The 19332-nt window shown below is 42.6% G+C and overlaps 1 protein-coding gene across 1 annotated transcript; it reads right to left on the bottom strand.

The window, feature by feature from the left end:
• Positions 1 to 2503: 2503 nt before the first annotated feature.
• Positions 2504 to 15127, bottom strand: QTRT1 (queuine tRNA-ribosyltransferase catalytic subunit 1). Its single transcript, XM_079959646.1, has 10 exons — positions 14859 to 15127; positions 10875 to 10943; positions 10092 to 10230; positions 9031 to 9109; positions 8054 to 8169; positions 6849 to 6987; positions 6217 to 6292; positions 5872 to 5981; positions 3430 to 3514; positions 2504 to 3133 (listed from the first exon to the last, which is right to left on the bottom strand). Exons 1-10 carry the CDS (start codon positions 15075 to 15077, stop codon positions 2981 to 2983), a joined length of 1185 nt encoding a protein of 394 aa, XP_079815772.1. The 5' UTR covers positions 15078 to 15127; the 3' UTR covers positions 2504 to 2980.
• Positions 15128 to 19332: the final 4205 nt, after the last annotated feature.

Raw genomic sequence — 19332 nt, 5'->3', positions numbered from 1 at the left:
TTACTGGGAAGTATTCTATCATCACCACAACCGGAGAATTTGCTGGTCCACCTGTTTTCTGGGGTTTATACCATCTTCTTTTATTAATTGTAGGTTTCTTGTTGTTTTGGTTTTTCAGGTTGCACAAGAAGACTCTTTTATGTTGAAATAAAGTTACTATTAAATGTTTTATAGGATTATAATTACCCAAGCTTGGTTTCCTTTCACATCTCCCCATTCTATTATAAATAACCCAATTCTTTTTTTAAAAAAAAACTAGCTTCAGATTATATCCTTTTGTTATGAACTCTGCAGACCAAAGCTACTACTACTAACCCTTAAGATACCTCCTATCTAGAATTTGTTGCAGACCATGTCATAGCTACCCTTGGCTTCAGGGAACACATAATTCAGCATCTACTGACCTCTGCTGGCATGCAAAGGAAAGCATCAGCCAAGGCCAGTGACCATGGAATCATCTCCATTGCAATTTGGACATTCCCATTCATCTAACGTTTAGGGTCCAGAATCAAATGCCCACCAGCACTCCCAAGGATAAGCTCCGTCACTTCCCCTGGGATCTTCTCCACACTCACTTATAAGCTGAGCCACAAGGCAAACAATAGAGCTGCTCCAAAAGGTGGCTTAGCTGGATGACCCAGGAGTATTTGGTGGCTAAGCAGGAAATGCAAATAGTGTTTCACTTCCCACCCCTGTGATAAGCCAGTACTAGCCCCTTGACAATAATTAGCTATTTGCTATCCTAGAAGAGCACCCCAAAAATATACTGCCCAATGCAGGCTGTTTCACTACGCAGGCTGGCATGGGACCACATCAACCTCCTGGTATAGACAAGATGTTAATCACTACAATTAAATGGGCGATAACCTGACTGCTAATGTCTCATTTGTACACAAGCCACCCTGCTGTTTGACTTTGATATATTTGTGGCAAATAACATTGCAAGATTTGTGGTGGCTGCCCCAAAACTGAGAAGAATGTTCATTAAAGATAATATGGTGGACTGTAAAGAGATGGTCGGCAATGAAATAAAGTAACTGACGTTTGTATTTTAAGATATACCGTATTTTTCCGTGTATAACAAGACCCCATCTATAAGAAGACCCCTATTTTTGGGAGTCCTCAATAGTTGTTGAGCTTCTTTTGTAAGTTCGCTGAGCTGTTGAGCAGCTTTTGGAGGATCCCCCACTGTGGCTGACGGAACAGGTGCCATAATACACCACATACCGGCACTCACCAAATACTCTTCCTAAGCCGGGAAGAGTAAGCAGCCTCCTCTCTGACATTTCCCTGCTTCCACCGCAGCACCGGCACCACTTACTTAGTGTTGGTTTCTATTTCCCTCACTGAGCAGCAACTGCAGTCACGGGACATTGTTTTGCATTCCACAGTCAGAGTTACTGTTGGGTTCCCACGGGAATGGGAGACTGGATGTGACGTTCACTGGTTTCCTGTTTTTCACTTTCTCTCGGTGTTCTTTGTTTCCAAGAGGAGTTGCTTCTCTGCTCTCGCAGAGGCAAGATGCATGTTTGTATATTCTCAGCATAGAAGTGTAAATAAAGTTGAGAATGTGGCACATACTGCTTATCCTTCTGCTGTGTGATGACGCTCTGCTTGGGCTCAAGATATGACGAGCCTGTATCAGCTTCAGCTTCGGATGGGCCGAAGCTGGTCAAAATCTCACACTTAGCATATTAACCCGTGTAGAAGACGACTCTCAATTTATTACGAAAAGTTCAGGAAAAAAGGTTGTCTTATACATGTAAAATTATGGTATATGTATAAATTGGTTAACACTGTCTTTTAAAGGTGTATCTATGCCCTCTCTGTATAGTATGTATATTTCTTTTTTAGTTATGGTCGAAATGACCACAATGGTCACAACAACAAAACTGAGTTGAATTAACACAATCATCCAGCTGCCTTCAATTTTCAAAACAGGGAGACCCGGATTTTGGGGTTGTACAAAAACGTGGAGGAAACAAATGAAGAATGATCAAGCTTCTGACACAATTAAGGCCCCAAAGCACAGCTGATGGCAGAGAATGTGCCCAGGTAAAGCAGTTTTAAATAATAGCATGGCCTAAATCACCTGTGATTAAAATTTGAAAAACTGGGGGCAAGGTATTAATACCACCACACTTGGACTTTCAGAAGTGCCTGCACAAGCAAGGCTACCCAACCTTGTCAAGTTCCAGCTCCATCAGTCTAGGAAGAGGAGATAATACCTGAAACTGAGGAACTAATGAGAAATCCCAGCCCCGATGACTTGATTGTGACTGGCCCAAGGTCACCCAGTGATCTTCATGGCTGAGTGAGGATATAAACCCTGGTATCCCAGGCCCAACTTGACTTTCTAACCTAACCACTACACCACACTGACTTAATTATGCTCCTCCCCTTTTGCCCCACGTATCCTCTCCCTTGATTCTGTACTGTTCCTTGTCAAACAAACAAACAAGCACCTACAAACAGAGAATAAAAACTTTAAGGATGCACACAGTTTTCAGTTGCAGACTTTTATTTGGGCACAGAACAGGAATTGCTTCTCCAAGAATCTGCATAATGTGGACAGCTCTGCTCAATCCGCCAGCTCCACAAACATATTTTTTTCGGTTCAGAGAAATCATATAAAAATGCAAATAAAAATTAGGATTTTTCACATACTAAAATACAAAAATAAGGAACTTTCAAGGTAGCTCCAGTTTAACCATGAAGACTCTGCACTGATGAATGACCATTGCAATAAAAACCATCAGCTCCTCCGATTCTTCCCAAGCACTCCTTGAATAGAAAGAGGTATTTTAGTGCTGCAAACACCTAGAGCACTGTTCTGGGAAGAAAACTGGCCCAGCTATGCAAGTAAGGCAACCAATCATTGAGAGACCTGGATCCAGGGGACACATGCTGGTTCACAGGTGCTGGGCTCCAAGTTGGATTTTGCTTGCTCGGTGACGCTGGCAGAACAATTGTATCCCTCTCACTCCAGGATAATTCCAACAGAGGCCAGGGCATCTATGGCCCACTGTGGGTAGCTGCTGATGTTGCCATACATGGTCTTCATAAAGTCCTGAACAAATTGTGGGAACCTCTGTTCAATGATACTCTCCCGGATTGAATGCATCAGGTTCAGCTGAAAAGAGGGGGAAAGACAGAGATGCCATCTCTTTAGCAGATGCGCTTCGAACACCATGCATGTAAACGTCGGCACAACTAGTCCCATGGAAGGCCCAACCACAATCAACAGGGGAAAACATACAACAAAGATGACATTGTAAACTCACGAGACTGAAGACTGAAGAGCTACTGAACAGCCTGGTTTTCCCAGTGTCTTAGAGAATCTTTCCCACCACCTACAAATGGTGCCAGGCTTTACTACCTAATAGAAGAAAGCCTTGAGGCTACAAAAGGTGCACAAGATGGACCAACCTGGTATGCAATATTATGCACAGTAACATGGTGCATGGCAGCTGTGTCACTCCGGAAGAGAGCATTCAAGAACGCTCGGCTGTACCTGTCAAGAGACAAAATAAGGAACAAGAGAATGCTCTTGTGAGCCAAGGCCTAAGGAAGGTAATCTACACACCAATGCTAGGAAGAATAAGAGGAAATCACCAAATCTTTCCTACCAAAGTAAAAGCTAACAGCTACCCACTTTGCCACAGGACAACAAAAGCTAGGGAGATAGTTTGTGCTAGGGAGATAGTTTTCCTAGGTCCCACAATCCCTTGTTCTATAAAAGCCTTGATGTCTACAAAGGAGATTGTTGAGCAGTACTTCTGGATTCAGCAGTTCATCAGAAGTGGGGGCATGTAAATATTGGAGTAGGTCAGAGAGAAATCAAAGAAACACTTAGGTAGAGAACTGTAATGGTTCTAGGGGGTTGCTCGTGCGTAAGTTGTCGCCACACCTGGCTGGGTTACCTGGGTGAACCCTTTCTGTCCAGACAGTCACCCATCCGTGGCTGTCTCAATCGCTGGCAGAATCCGTCAGTGGGCGTTTCTTGAACTTCTTCCAGCAAAGAAGTTCTTTGACGCCCAGTCTCCTCCTACTCTCCCTGCGCGGAAGTCTTCTGCGCAGGGAGGGTGTGGGCAGCGGAGAACCTGTGCTCTCCCTGCTGGTCTCCGGCGAGGAGTCCTGGAGCCTTCTCTCCGATTCCCCCATCTGCCCCCCTTCTCCACTGGTGCTACGCTGATTTCCTTCCCCAGCAGATGGGCTGCCTCTCTCCCTACTGGGACCCTCTCCGGCATCCCTCTGGAGCCTTCCCTCCGCCTCTGGCTCCGATGGCAGTTCCCTGACAAGAACAATAAAAGGCCTACGGTACTTTAAAGACAGACAAATATGTGTAGCATGAAGTTCATGGGAAAGGGCCTTGATGTGAGAAGCCTCCCAGAGAATGTTAGCTCAGCCTTGTTAAGATCCTTTGAAAGAGGCAAGGGAGCAGTTCACACTTCCCCTGACAACCTTCACCTCCCTGAGAACAATCAGAGCCTCCTTGTCTCGTGAAAGTGTATCTAGCCCATCAGCTTCATATGAGACTTCTGAAATAATTCTAACATAGCAACTAATAGAAATTAGGCTGCCTCTGCCTTATACGGTACAGACAAATTATGCCCGATTATCTATTCAGTCTCCTTCAGGAATGGTCTACCCAATTTTCTCCAAGCCATTTTATCCTCCCTGTGATGTGGCCTAAGAAACACAATTAACGTATCCTAGCTGAGTGAGGATCTGAACTTAAGTTGCCCTGCATCTAATCTGATCCCCCGACTACTATGATACAGGAAGTGTTCAGGAATGAGCATGGAATAAAACTACTGCTTCTCTTTCTTTCCATAGTTAAGTAGCACTGAAGTAGACGAAGATACCATACTCAAATATTTTCTTCTTTGCAAGCACTAAAAGGTGGTTAAGGTGTGCCCAGATGTCATTGGTCCATGCTATTATCTTGGGTATATGCTATGAAAGGGATCTGACACAAACTTCTTAAAATGTATCAGAGGAGGTATCTTCTTATTCTTTGGCGATCACTCGTAGCCGAGCAAGATTGTCTTCCATAAGCAGGGTTTTAACAGTGAGTCCGTGGAGGTCAATTCTGGATCCACACATCCTTCCACAGTGGGGACATAGGTTTCTGGGTGGGAGTAGATCATGAGGGTTTGCCAAGCATGCCTTCCTCTTAGCACATTTCTCCCTTCTGTCCTGAGTTTGAACGTCTTCAAAGCCCGTGACACCTTTGGTAAAGGCTGTTCTCTAATTGGAGCACTCACAGGCCAGTGTTTCCCAGTTGTCTGTTTTTATACTACATTTTTAAAGATGTGCCTTGATGTGCCTTTAAACCTCTTTTGTTGACCACTAGCATTACGCTTTCCACTGTTAAGTTTGGAATAGAGTAGTTGCTTTGGAAGATGATAATCAGGCATCCACACAACATGATCAGTCCAATGAAGTTGATGTTGAAGAATCATTGTTTTGACGCTGGTGATCTTTGCTTCTTCCAGTACACTGGCATTAGTTCGCCTGTCTTCCCAAGTGATATAATCTTATATTGGCTGTACTGGTTTACTTACACAACTGGTCATGGGCCAAGATAATGTGATTCCCGCACCCATTCCTCCCATCCCTGTCTACCCAATGCCTAAGGATGACTTCTCTGCTCAGAGTTGCACTGACAAAACTCAGCAAGACAAAACTCAGCAAAAGATATCTTTTCTACGACTCTGCTTCCCTGACTCCACCTTTAAAAGTATACCTCAGGCCCTCAGCAATAGATGAAAAATGGTCTGCCTTCCAGCTAAGGAATCTGTCTTTGCAAAGGGCAAATCTGTGAGTTTTTTAAAAAAACAACCACCATCCCCAAAGCTCACCAACCTCTGGCATGTGGGGCAATCACAGTTCTCATCAATGGGCCGAAAATCCTTGACATATTGCTTGTTCTTTAGCTGCAGGGAGCCCCAGGGGACCAAGGCTGAACCAAAGCGCTGGAAGTTGAAAGTGCAAAGATGTCAGCAGCCAGGAGATTCAGGAGAACACAAACAGCACTCATCAGTCTTTCCAGGTTTAGTGGGGGTTTCAAAACACATCACTGCTTTGAATAGTGCTCCCACCCCAGGTTATATGTTCTTCCACCGTGTGGTGAAGTGGCCCTCCTCCTCCCCCACCCCCTCGCCAGTGGGCCCACTACCGGTTTCCCCCACAGCCGACACAGCTACTTACTGCAGTCCTCGTAGGGAAGACACAATCAAACATATCGCAGCCCAGAGCCACACACACCACCAGGTCAGTAGCATAACTTCATGAGAAATGGAGAGAGACACATCAGGTGATGAAGCTGCTGCAAGTGTACCCACCCACTGTCTATGACACAGCCTGGCCCAATCAAGAATGCTCAGCCTTCTAATGGCAGAGATGGGAACATTTTCGTGGTAAGCTTGTGCCCAGAAATTGTCAGGGTGAGCACAACTGCAAGGGGACTGACTTGAAACGGTCAAGTCATTCTGGTTGAAGGAGGAGAAAGAGGGATGGTTGTAATGGTTTGAGAATATAGTACAGGCAACAACCATTTTGCAAAGGGGATCGGTTCCCAGCGTGTTGGCAGAGCACGTATAAGCGCCCCCACCCCCGTTCCACCCTTTTAGTGACGTGTTTAGTGATGTTTGTGGATCACTTTCCGGTTTGGAGCCATGAATGCAATTGTGCATCATTCAGACGCATGTTAATTGGTCGTTTCTTCTAGCTGGTCACATTACCAGCAGCAATCCATTTTGACATGTTCCTGCTGGAGTCTAAAGGACAATGATGTCCCAGGCACCAATATGCTTTTCCTGAAGTGTGTCATTTGCTCCTACCCCACTCCCATGAGATAGCGAGGTTTGTTCCTGGGGAGATGATTCGTACTGAGATCTACCATCCTCCAGAAGTGATCTTTGGCCTCGCCACCACTCAGGCCCCCAATGGCAAAGCCCGGCACGTCTCGTTTAGTCATTTCTAGCCGATAGGGAGGGGAAGAGAGAAACAGACAGAGAGAGAAGGGGGGGGGGAGGGAGATAGCTGTAAGAACTGTGAACTTCTACTTCTAGGGAAGCATCATCCTAAGGAAACTCAAGACAAGAATGCCAACAGACCACCCCCTCCACAGTTGTTGATGTGAATGTTTGAAGTATTATTTATTTACTAGCAATCTCGAACCCAGTGCTGCTCAGGAATTCTGTACCGTTTTTAAAAGTTCAATTCACAGTCTTGATTCAAAATGGTCTCCAATTATATTGAAACATAGACAAAAACCTGTTCCTTGGTCTCAAGACCATGATGCAAAATCAAGTTACAATGTCTGAGAAGGTACCCAAATGTACAGTGAACAGACGAACAACTTTCCAAAATATATAGTAGATTCTTGGCTTGGGAAATAAGCCACAAATACACTATCTTCTTCCTTTTCCAAATGCATGAGGGAAGTATAAAAGCGGTTCTTGGAATTGTTGTATTTGTAGAAAATTATCCTAGCCTGAGGCTCCTAGAATAACGTAAGTTATAATAGGAATAAGGAATACTACATAAGAACCCTTCTGCAATGCCCCTGGTGTCTTTTTAGGCTTTTATAAACAAAGCAACTGATCATTCTTAGGAGGAAAGGCCATTTTTAATATTTCCTCTTCCATTTCTTATTGTTAACACCACACCAGAACCAAAATAGCCTAAACAAGCATGTGAGCAATTTTGTCATGAATTTACAATCTCTCTGGGTAAAATTTTCACCACTGCGAGTGAAACTTTACCTAATTAGCCGGTCAATTAATGTCTGCAACTCTGGTTTGCAACTTTAGCAATCAGTGACTGAAGCTTTGCAAATTGAATTGGTAGACTAGTGGCCAGAAACTGAAAAACTTCAGGGCTGGGAAACTGAGATCAACAGAAGGGGACTGCCCTCATGAGGCTCCCTGCGGATATGCATTTCAGCAAAACTCTCTTTGGTCTTGCCCTCAAATATAAATAGCTTTAAACTGGGACCAGAGGTTGCTTGTGGACAAAGCCCATACAAAAAAAATGAATTTACCTTCCAGACACTTAGATCGGAGAGAAGGATCCAGTCCACCCTGGATAATAGCAAATAAATTCTGCTGGTCAGGCTTGGTATGTGCAGCAATACATCTGTCCAGCCAGCGAATAGACCTGCAACAGACAGATCTCCTGGTCAGTTAAGAAAAGGTAGCATTTGTCACTGACATCTTTCCGCAGGGCCTGCAAGACAGAGCTGTTCCGCCTGGCCTTTGGTTTGGACTCAGTCTGACCCTTATGTTTCCCGACCCTTATGGTTTTGATCTATGGGCTACTATTAAAATGAGGCCGCATTTTAAATTGCATTTTAACCCGTGTTTTAAATTGGTTCCCCCCCCCCCATTGTGTTTTTATTGTAATTTTACTGGTGTTAGCCGCCCTGAGCCTTGCTCTGGTCGGGGAGGGTGGGGTATAAATAAAAATTTATTATTATTATCATCATTCCACAGTCACACATTATGTTACTCAGGGAGTTGCAAATGTAGGTGCATCAAACTTCCAGCATTAGTCATTCCAGAGGAGGCACCACAGCTCAGTGTTTCTTACTACCCCTCAAGCATGTACTCCAAGTTGGCAGCTCAGCAGAGAGGCAATGAGCCATGCTGACTTGAAATCCCACAATCCGGACTTGTAGTCTTATCCTTGGATATGTGCAGTAGTTGATTTTTTGGGGTGAGGGAGGGATACAGGGCTTAACCTAGCACAAATTTGGCATTAACTCAGATGACTTCTACCTGCGCAGAATGAAGTCTGTGTTTAACACAAAGCTTTTACAGCCATATGACATTTGTCTAATTTTACCTGCTCATGCTTAACATACAGAATTGAGATGCTTCACTAGTAGTAAACAAAGATTCCATGCCCAGAAAAGCAAGGCGGGCCAAAAGACTGTGTGAGTAAGCACCACAGAAGTGAATGGCGCAGAGAAGCTGAGTTGGGATCAAAAGACAGATCAACACAACACACAAAGCAAACCTGAGCATGGCTTCTTCTACCCGGGGGCCGCTAACTGTGCTGCTGACCACATCATCTAACTGCATCATGATGTCAGAGCCTAAGGAAGAAAAATGCAATGTATGTCAGCAAAAGCAGATGAGATCAGTCCACACCACAGATTTCAAATTTATTTATTTAAAACAAGACATTCTCTAAATTTTTGTCCTAAAGGCTAATTAAAATATTTAACACATAAGTAGCATTGGCCAATTGTCCAGCCGGCTGTCCCACTGTACTTTTACTAAAAATAAGCAAGCTCACCTCAGTTAACACTGGCAGAGGCAGGCATCTCTAAGATATTAGTGAAAATTATCTAATACTGTAAACTCAAACACTTCTTAATACTCAAAGAAACTAAGGTCCTTTTTCAAAGGAAACCCAATTGTATACTAATTGGTTTTTTAATTCAACGAATTTAAAAATAATTCAGGAATTTAGGATCTTTTTTCATCTACATCTATTTCAGAAAAGTCTTAAGTAGATGTTAACATTCTGAAAATCAATGCAAGCGGCTCTACATTTTGCTAACTCAAAAGCCTGCCTGCCTCTCTCTCTCTCTCCCACCAGGATTAAAAAAAATCCCTTTATATGATATGGTGCTGTTCTATAGAACTGGGATGAAGTTAACCATAATAGTTTTTTTTAGATCCCTGCTCCACTTTCTGACCTCCACCCAGTAGTAAATGCCAGGATGGAGCTAAAGAAGGTGCTCAGAATCATCTCATTATTTACAACGTATGGATTTCTGATTTCTGGGCTCTTTAGGTGAATTTTAATAGCCCTTTGTGGATTATTCCCCAAAGTTACTCAGCTCACAAAATGCTTTCATCTCATTGGTGCCTCATTTGAGATCTTCAGTGAAGATTCACCATTAACTCAAATAGAAGGGTCACCACCAGAGTAACTGGTTGCCTCCCTCTGAAGTTCTATGTCTATGTGGAATTTCAAAGCAGGGAAACAGCTGTGGCAGGAGAAGAATGTCCATGGTATGAAGCACCAGTCAATTCAGCAGTTGGCATTATGCAAGACAGAATAGTTACCAAGAGCATTTTGTATTTCAATGGATTTCTCTGGAGTCAGCAGAATCTCCTTGCCATCATAAGGAGAACGGAAGCACACTCCCTCCTCTGTCACCTTAGACAGCTCCACCAGAGAGACCATCTGGAACCCACCGCTGTCCTGCAGGAAAACAGTGACACTATGAACAGACCTGAAATAAGCAAAATTATTCTGTTCTGGTGCTCTGCTCCCATAATTGCCAGAAGAGCAAAGCGTTCATTTGACTACAAAGGCCTGAGAAGAACTGGGATGGATTAAAGAAAAAACCCTTTGTGCTTCAGCTATAGTTATTTAGTGTTCTGAACTTCTGTGTTTGAACACATCCTTTCAACACTCCAGCAGCAACTGGTACACTCACTTCTATTCCTGGTGAGGCGAACAGTTCAAAACAATTTGTGCAAAACCACACAGAGAATCTGTGGCAGAAAAAGTGTCACTGCTTTCTCCCAACAAGAAGCTCAGGCAGCTGCATATATTGCTCACTAGAAGAATGAATAAGTGAAGAACATTCCTTTTCTCTCAATCTCTCCAGCTATGGAAAATATCCAAAATGAAAATGTATCTGCTTTGCGTGTTCTAAACTAACATTCAACTGAGCAGCGAGTCTCCCAAGTGCTTGAAGTGTTTCTGTAAGACATGTACCCCAGCTGCCACAATGCCTAGATTCCTGCCATCTCTCATTAGCCATGGCTTCTTATTTTTGCCAACAGCCGATGGTTGGTTTTCCAGTGGCAAGTGCTTTAATTAGTCCCTTCAGTACTCACCGTGAGCAGGTTTCGTGACCAGTTCATAAAGCCATGGAGCCCATTGGCTTTTTGGATAAGCTCTGGTCCCTAGAGAAGGATAAAAGGTTATAATCAGTGCCTAACATAGCTAGTGCCAAAGACCCCCACCACTGATGCCAGGCATCGAAACTTTCCTCTCATAATCTGGCATATGACCAAGCTAAAAACAGCAACAGCACAAGGTCAGACCCTTAACATTCAGAGACTGTGCCTGCAGCAATATTCAGAGCAGGATGCTCCCAATAAAAGGGCACATGGGGGAGAACAAACCAAAATACAGGAGAGATGCTGCAATAAATTGGCTATCAGACTACACCATGAATCAGAAAGTGCTTGGTTGGAATCTCACATCTGCTTTTCTTTCTCTCTTTGTAGCTATCCATCTGCAATGTGTAGATATCACCTAACAGGGCTGTCGAAGGAATACAATAAGACCAAGTGTGTGAAGTATTTTTAAAACCTAAAATACCATGTAAACATTAATTATCTTCCTTCTCATTTGTTCTGCAAGACCTTCTCCATTTTGCTTTTGGCTGGAGCGTGAAAAAGGAGTATCTGAAAAGAGAGCTGAGAAAAGGGTATCCTTTGGCTTGTTCCAACCCTGGAATCTCACTTGCCTGGCTTCCAAGGAGAGCAGGAACCACCTCAGCAAACATCCCTCAGTATAGGCCTGTACTCTGTACTAGATTTCTTAAAAGCCGGTACCGTGGCCAAGCTTACGCAAAAGGTTTGTCCTTTGGGGCTCTGATTACTTAATACTAAGAGAAAGACATGCTCAGAGCTATTCCTGTATTGAACGAAGCATTGTGTCCGCTGATTAACAGAGAGTGTCAAAGAAATAAGAAAAAATGAGAGGTTATCTCACAGTCCTGTTGGATTCTATTGACCAGATTTATTGGTTCAGATAAAAACCATTTTTGAATTTGGAATAGCTTAGAAATGATAACTACTCATAGAAATAAAAGACTTCAATAAAGCTGTGGCTAGCACGTCTGTCCCCATATAAAAGGCAGCAGTAGAGAAATTCATGCTCTTTTTAATCCAAGTATTCTTCTGTGTGAAGCTTTTTAATTTAAACATCTAAAAAACAACCCTACCTATGCAGATTTCCAATGCTCATGCATTATTGCAAGGCTGTGGGGAGCTGAAGTTCAATGGTTCACAACAACCCTGCAATATAGTCCCATGTTTATATCAACATTGCAAATCAAAGCTGGGCATGTACAAGGCTGGTTTGGATTCTGAAGCCAAAAACTTCCCAAACAAAAAACACCTCTCAGGCTTTAGGAACGGCCAACCTACTTAAAACTTCCAGGCTTCTCTGTTCAGTCTGGTGGGAATTTGCAGGCTCAAAAACATTTGCAGATTTAAAAACATCCACTTTTCCCTCTGGCAGCTGTAAATCTCTGGGACAAGTAACTTTTTAAATATTCATCTCGGCCCAGAAAGAAACACAACCAAAATCCTCCTCCTCATTTGACCCTCAACTTTTGTTACTTATAACTTAAAACATTCCAATCATTTCTATAACAGCATAGAATAGCAACTAATAAAATGAATTTCAATAGTGACAAATGTAAGGTTCAATACTTAGGCAACAAGAACCAGCTGCTGCACAAATATAAGATGGGGGACACCTGGCTTGCCAGTACTGAAAGGACCTAGGGCTCTTAGTAGAACACAAGCTTAACATGAGTCAACAGTGTGATGCTGCAGAAAAAAACGCTAATGCTATTGTAAGGCTTCATCAACAGAAGTATAGTGTCACGATCAAGGGAAGGAATAGTACCTTTCTATTCTGCCTTTGCCAGACTACATCTGGAGTACTGAGACCAGTTCTGGGTGCCACAGTTTAAGAAGGATATTGACAAGCTGGAATGTATGCAAAGGAGGGCAACCAAGATGATAAATAGGGTGTGGAAACCAAGCCTTATGGGGATGGGTTGAAGGAGTATGTTTAGTGGAGACCGAGTGGAGTTATGAAAACCACCTTCAACGGCCTAAAGGGCTGTCCTATGGAAGATAAAGCAAGCTTGTTTTCTTCTGCTCTGGAGGCTAGAACCCGAACCAATGGTTTCAAATTATAAGAAAAGAGATTCGAACTGAACATCAGAAGGAACTTTGTGACAGACAGTGGAACGGACTCCCGCAAGGGGTAGTGGACTCTCATTCTTTGGAGGTTTTTAAGCAGAGACTGGATTGGCACCTGTCTTGTATGATTAAGCTCAGATTCCTGCGTTGCAGGGGGTTGAAATAGAGGACCCTTGGGGTCTCTTCCAACTCTACAATTCCACGATTCTCCGTTATCAGCAACTGTTACGGCCTTGTGTTTGTCTTTCTGTTGATGCACTTACAAAATATTTGTTTTGAAACTCTTAATTCTAATAAACGGCTCAGGACCACAGTATCTGAAGGACCGCCTCTTTCCATATGAACCTACCCAGAACCTGAGATCATCTTCTGAGGCCCTCCTTCATATGCCTCCTCCTCAAGATGTCCAGAGGGTGGCAACACGAAAATGGGCCTTTTCTTCAGTAATAACGTTGTTCACTATCAATTTTGCTCTCTGTTCTGTATAAATTGCCTTTATGCCATTCTTTCATCAGTGGTGGGAATGTAAGAAAGTGAAAAGTTTTTGGGAAATGATATATAATGAGCTGAAAAAAATGTTAAGATATACTTTTGTGAAAAAACCCGAAGCTTTTCTTCTAGGTATTGTAGGAAAGGACATAGGAAAAAAGGACTGCAAGCTTTTCCAATATGCTGTAACGGCAGCCAGAATCCTGTTGGCCCAGAAGTGGAAACAAGAGGAGATACCGACGATAGAAGAATGGAGATCAAAAGTGATAGACTATGCAGAATTGGATAAATTAACTGGGAAAATCAGATATACTAAAGACCAAAAGTTCATTGAGGACTGGGGAAAATTTGTGGATTATCTGAAAAATATATGTGGTGTAAACACAACGCTAGTGGGATTTAAAGAGGCACTGTAAATAAAAATAAGTATTGTTTATTAGAAATAATGGGAGCAAGGAGAAAGAATGGCAATACGAAAGAAAGGAATGTGTACTAAAGGTATAAATATGAATGATTGTCAGAGATGCTGAGGGAAGTCAAAAACAGTCACAATTTGTTGTATGCGGGATTAAAGGAATAATTGGATGGAAATTTATAAAATGCAAATAAAAAATTTTATAAAAAAGAAAAAAAGAAAATGGGCCTTTTCTGCAGTGGCTCCCTGCCTGTGGATGCTATCCCCAGGGAAGTTCATCTAACGCTTTCATTATACACCTTTAGGTACCAGGCAAAAACGTTCCTTTTTAACCAGGGCTTTGGTTTACCTGATGGGACATCCTATACCCTTTTAAAATGTGGCTCTTTTTGGGGGGGTTGTTATTGAGTCATTGTTTTTATTTTTATTTTATATACTGTATTGTGATCTTTTCTGTGAGCCACCCTGAGACCTCTGGGTACAGTGGTACTTCGGGTTAAGTACTTAATTCGTTCCGGAGATCCGTTCTTAACCTGAAACTGTTCTTAACCTGAAGCAGCACTTTAGCTAATGGGGCCTCCTGCTGCCGCCGCGCCGCCAGAGCACGATTTCTGTTCTCATCCTGAAGCAAAGTTCTTAACCCGAGGTACTATTTCTGGGTTAGCGGAGTCTGTAACCTGAAGCGTCTGTAACCCGAGGTAACCACTGTATAAGGCGGTATCTAAATTCAATAAATAATTAATAATAATATTAATAAAAAGTATCCATTTTTTAAATTAAAAAAACCCCAAATATTGCAATCACTGTAATTGAACTGAATATTTGGTTTCTTCCCGCCCCCCCCGAAAATAGGATGGGGGGGGGGGAGAATTCCACTGAGAGTAGGAAACGTCCTCGCCGTCTCTAGTAGAAATAAATGGCAAGTCAAGGTTTGGGGAGGCGGATGTTGGGGGGGTCGTCTTACTCACGGGGCGCATGCCCAGATGGTAGGTGTTGCCCAGGCACAGGCGGCACCCGAGCGCGTCCAGCTGCGTAGCGGTGAGGCCCTTCATGGTTCCCTGAGTACCGACTGGCATGAAGACCGGGCAGTTGACGGAGCCGTGCGGCAAGCGCAGCTCGCAGGCGCGGGCCTTGCTTCGCCCGCATTCCGCCACCACGCGCAGAGACAAGGCCGGCGCCGCAGCCATAGCAACCGAGCCGCCCTCTCCCCGCGCCAACGCGGCCTGTCACGTGACGTGGCGTTGTGAGGGGCGGGGCTAAAGGATGGGTTTTTTTAAAACCCTTCTACGTACCCCGACGTCCGCCTATAGAGATACAAAGGTTCTCGGTTTCTGAGAGACCCGACGCTGTTCATTGGACGTGTCGCAGCGCCCACCCCTTGACGCCGGAACGTTATTGGCCGCGCCTGCATCAATGCCCCTAGAGATACGCAAACTCAGAGGGTAGAGGTGGATAACTGCGGAGGCGGGTCTGTAGGAACCTGTGGCAGCAAAAAACAACAGCGACCAGGCCCGATTGATATCTTTAGATTGGCAAAGATTTGTGGTATATAAACATATAAATAAGAGAAACAAAAATAAGAACCGCTAAAAACATAGACTGTACAGTATATATATGTGTGTGTGTGTGTATGTGTCTTATTATCGTTATAATAATAATCGCTTAAAACATACAGTATAATATTATAATCTATTAAATTATATTATTAGTTAATTGATTTTATTAATTATATTAAATGTTAAAAAATATATGCGTAATCAATAATAGTAATAATAATTTTATTATTTATACCCCACCCATCTGACTGGGTTTGTACTCAAACCATACAAAGAATTAGAATGAAAACACAACGGCCCCAGCCCTTTCAAAGGTGACAAAAGAGGATGCAAATTTGTAAGCAGATTTGCGATTCATTTGCATGAAAAGCGGCACAGAAATAGAATCAATCAATCAATTTGCATAAAATTTGCTTATTTACACATATTGATTCATTACTATAATTTACATGGAAAGACCCTGCATCTCACTAATGCGGAGGGAAATGTGAACAGTTGGCTTATATTTTGAACAGCAAGAAAGAGGACACATTTGCCGACTTCTACTTTTAACTATGGATCGCTATGACAGCTCTCATTTTGTATACCCATGTGAAAGAGGACGTGTCCTGGAAAAAGAGGACATATGGCAAACCTAAATGCCTGCTCAGTCTGCCATCTAGCTGCTGGTGGTGGGCAATTTCAAGGCCTCCGCTCTCCTTGTTTAAGCTTCTTTACCTTTAAACCAAACTTAAACTGAACAGCTCTTCAAACGGAGGATTGTTCTTCAAAGAGAGAACTGGAAAATAGAGCACACAAGCCATCCTGTAGCACCCTGCTTGTGGTTAACGCTTAGCTGGAATGAAATATTCAACGCAGCAATAGAGAAATTAAAATAATAATTTATTTGTCAGACAAATAAATATGAGGCACAGTGGTATATGGTTACCAAGCTCTGGCCTGGCCTCCTGCTATTCTGGCCAGCACTTATATTTCCTTAATCCAGCCCCCTTGCTCCTCCTGTGGCTGCCTCTGTCCAATCAGCCTGGTTGAAATTCCTATTGGCTGTTTGCTAGAACCAATCACAAAAGATACACCCATTTCCTCTTGCCCTTTTATGGGAAACAAAAAGCTATATATTCTTCTATCTATAAATGACAAATATCTTACATGTGTCTCAACAAGGAACCTTAATTACCAGCTCACCTCGCCCTATTGCCCTCCAAAACAGATGGTTTAATCTTAAATTTTTATCTTAAACAGATGTCAAGGATCTTGAGTTCACATCATCATTGAAAGATCTCCTTCTCTTGGAGGTCTTTAAACAAAGGCCTGACAACCATATGTGTGCTCTAATGATGTTTCCTGCTTGGCAGGGGGGCTGGGCTGGTGGCTGATGGCCCCTGTGATCTCTTCCAACTATATGAAATAAGAATCTAGCATAAGGATTTAACATTTCTTAGCTTCTAATTCCTTTGCATAATTACATTTAAGCCATTATATTTAATACATAACATAGATAGCTTTTTAGAAGAATAAACCTTTTCAAAGTAAAAAAGGAAGGAACATTTTACAGCCTCAAAATAAAATAGAAAGAAAACCTCTTCTTCTCTTTACACTCCCCTTCTCCAGCCAAGCCAGTTGCCTTTTTCACTGCTCTTGACCTTTCAACCTTAGGAAAATATGGCTCAAGTTTAATGGGAGGCACATGGTTTTATTTTACTATTTACCCACTCTTAATTATGTTTTTCTCTGCTTTTTTATCTTCTGTAATATGTAGGGTCAGTGTAACCTTGGCTGTCAGCCTGTAATTCCCTTTTTACGACTTTGAGAATTGTTTTCTGCTATAAATCAGGGGGCCCCCTTGTCCAGGAGAATAAACATCTTGCCAAGGTTCTTAGGCAGCTGGTCTTCTGCCTGGCATGAACATTTGAAAATCTTTAAGCTCATCTTAATATACAGGCCTTAATCAAAAATATAAGCTTTGATAAAAATGCAGGCTTATGATTAGATGCCTCAATCCGACTAAGAGTGTGCCCCTCATAATAATAATAATAATTTATTATTATCATCATTTTCTGTATGCACAGTTTTTCATCTAGGCAAGCAAGAGGCACTCAGAGTTACATTTCAGACAGGAGGGAAATCACTTGAGAAGAGTGTAAAGCAGGACTGGTGAGAGGTGTGCCTGGAAAGAGTCCCGAGGGTCACGTAGAGGCATGAAGGGCCACATTCCCCACTCACCAGCCCTGAGGTCACCACCCCTGATTTATATGAATCCAACCATCTGAGTGACCTTGTGAAAGTGACATGTAGAATAGGGCCCCCCAAACTTTTCTGAACAGTGGGAACATCTGAAATCTTGAGAAAGTATTGTAGGCAGCGCCACAACATTGCTGCTATTCAGGCAACAGTAGTCACAAAATGGCTGCTGTGGGGCTGTGGCCGATTACAAAATTTACTACTGTGACAGAGCCCTTATTCCACGCAAGGGAGACAGGTGAGGCTAAAAGACAAGTCATTTCCCCATGAAACTGAATATCAGACAGAGGCTGGCTAAGCCCAAATAACAAAACATCCATTTCATGGAAAGTGAACTGCTCTGCTGCTTTAACAAAAGAACACTGATTTCAGCTAATGTTTTGGAGAGGGTAAATTTCTAGCAAAGTGCACAAAAGTACGTCAAACGTTATGCAGATGTTGTGGTATTGGTTTCCAAAAACTTGGAATGGTCTCGGGGGCTGGGGTTATTGGTTTGTTTCGTTATTTTATGATGTATTTTGTCTTCTCATTTTGTTGTTGTTGTTGTGAATGGCCCTGGGATCTTTGAACATTAACACTTCCCCCCCCCCTCTCTGTGACTATTCTGTGTTTTTTGCTTGTTTGTTTTTCAGTATTACTACTTCTGTGTCATGTGTTTCTCTTCTCTCTCTCCCACCCACCTTGGCTGAGTGGGAAATACATATGGTAGCTGTTCATCTGCATAGCAGCTATGTATCTCCACTCCCATTATAATTGGCATATAGGACTGCTTGGTAAGTGTACGTAATGGAAAATAAGAAGGGAATAATGACTCAGCTGTATCCAACAACATAACTGTGCAACTGTAACAACTTCCACTAGTGCAGGGGAATTTATCCCACCTGTGCATCACGCCCAAAATCAGCTCTGGGGTCATCCCTACTTTGTGGCAGATTTGGTGGGTGTGGGTGGTGCCCAGCGACTAGGGAGTTTCTATTATGCAGGCATAAATTGTTCTCCTTGCGCAATGTCTTGGTTGCATTCAGCCCACTTAGCACCCTGCCCAAGAGTCAACACAGAGCAATAAAAAAGAAAGCTTGGAAACTTCTTGTTTTGCCAGAAATGTATGCTCAGCTTGAAGGCTTTTTGTGCTGCCATGTATTGAATGTCATACTTTTAGAAACAATCAGTCAGTCAGTCAGTCAAAGAAACAAAAACACATTGCCTCATGATACTAGAAAAGATTGTCACAGAAACTGGGACTGGAGTTGTCTGAGTTTAAAGAGAAATATTCTTCTTGTGGTTGATTATGATAAATGATATATGCGAATGCTTTTGCCTCAGGTAGTCACAAGTAAATCAGTAACTGAACACAGCAAAACTATATTTATATGGGGTTTTTACAAAAGAGCAAGTAACCACACCCTTTCATCTGCTCATTAAATTTCAAAATGCTTGCAAAGAAATGGACTTTGCTCGCACTGTATCAGGTCCATTCTTTTCTCAGTTCATAATATGTTATACTGTAAAGAGGAGTCTGAATAAATCTACTTGAGATGTTGCAGCCATTACTAGAATGCATATGTTCCACATGTTCCACATTTTCCACATACCACACCAGCCCCATATTTTGTACCTGTTTGTTCTGTGTTTTTTCATGTATTTT

The sequence above is a fragment of the Podarcis cretensis genome (genome assembly GCF_951804945.1).
Source record: "Podarcis cretensis genome assembly, chromosome: 17".
NCBI lineage: Eukaryota > Metazoa > Chordata > Lepidosauria > Squamata > Lacertidae > Podarcis > Podarcis cretensis.
The sequence above is the reverse complement of the archived record's forward strand: the minus strand, read 5'-3'. Positions and strand labels throughout refer to the sequence as shown.

Bases quoted from the DNA above. Each gene is read 5' to 3' on its own strand.
- QTRT1 (XM_079959646.1), bottom strand. From the start codon at position 15,077: ATGGCTGCGGCGCCGGCCTTGTCTCTGCGCGTGGTGGCGGAATGCGGG. The intron at 6,988-8,053 runs GTAAATTCATTT...CCTATCGGCTAG, and splicing joins CCGATCTAAGTGTCTGGAAG to AAATGACTAAACGAGACGTG. The intron at 6,293-6,848 runs GTAGGAGCAAAT...TTTCTCATGAAG, and splicing joins CGCTATCTCATGGGAGTGGG to TTATGCTACTGACCTGGTGG.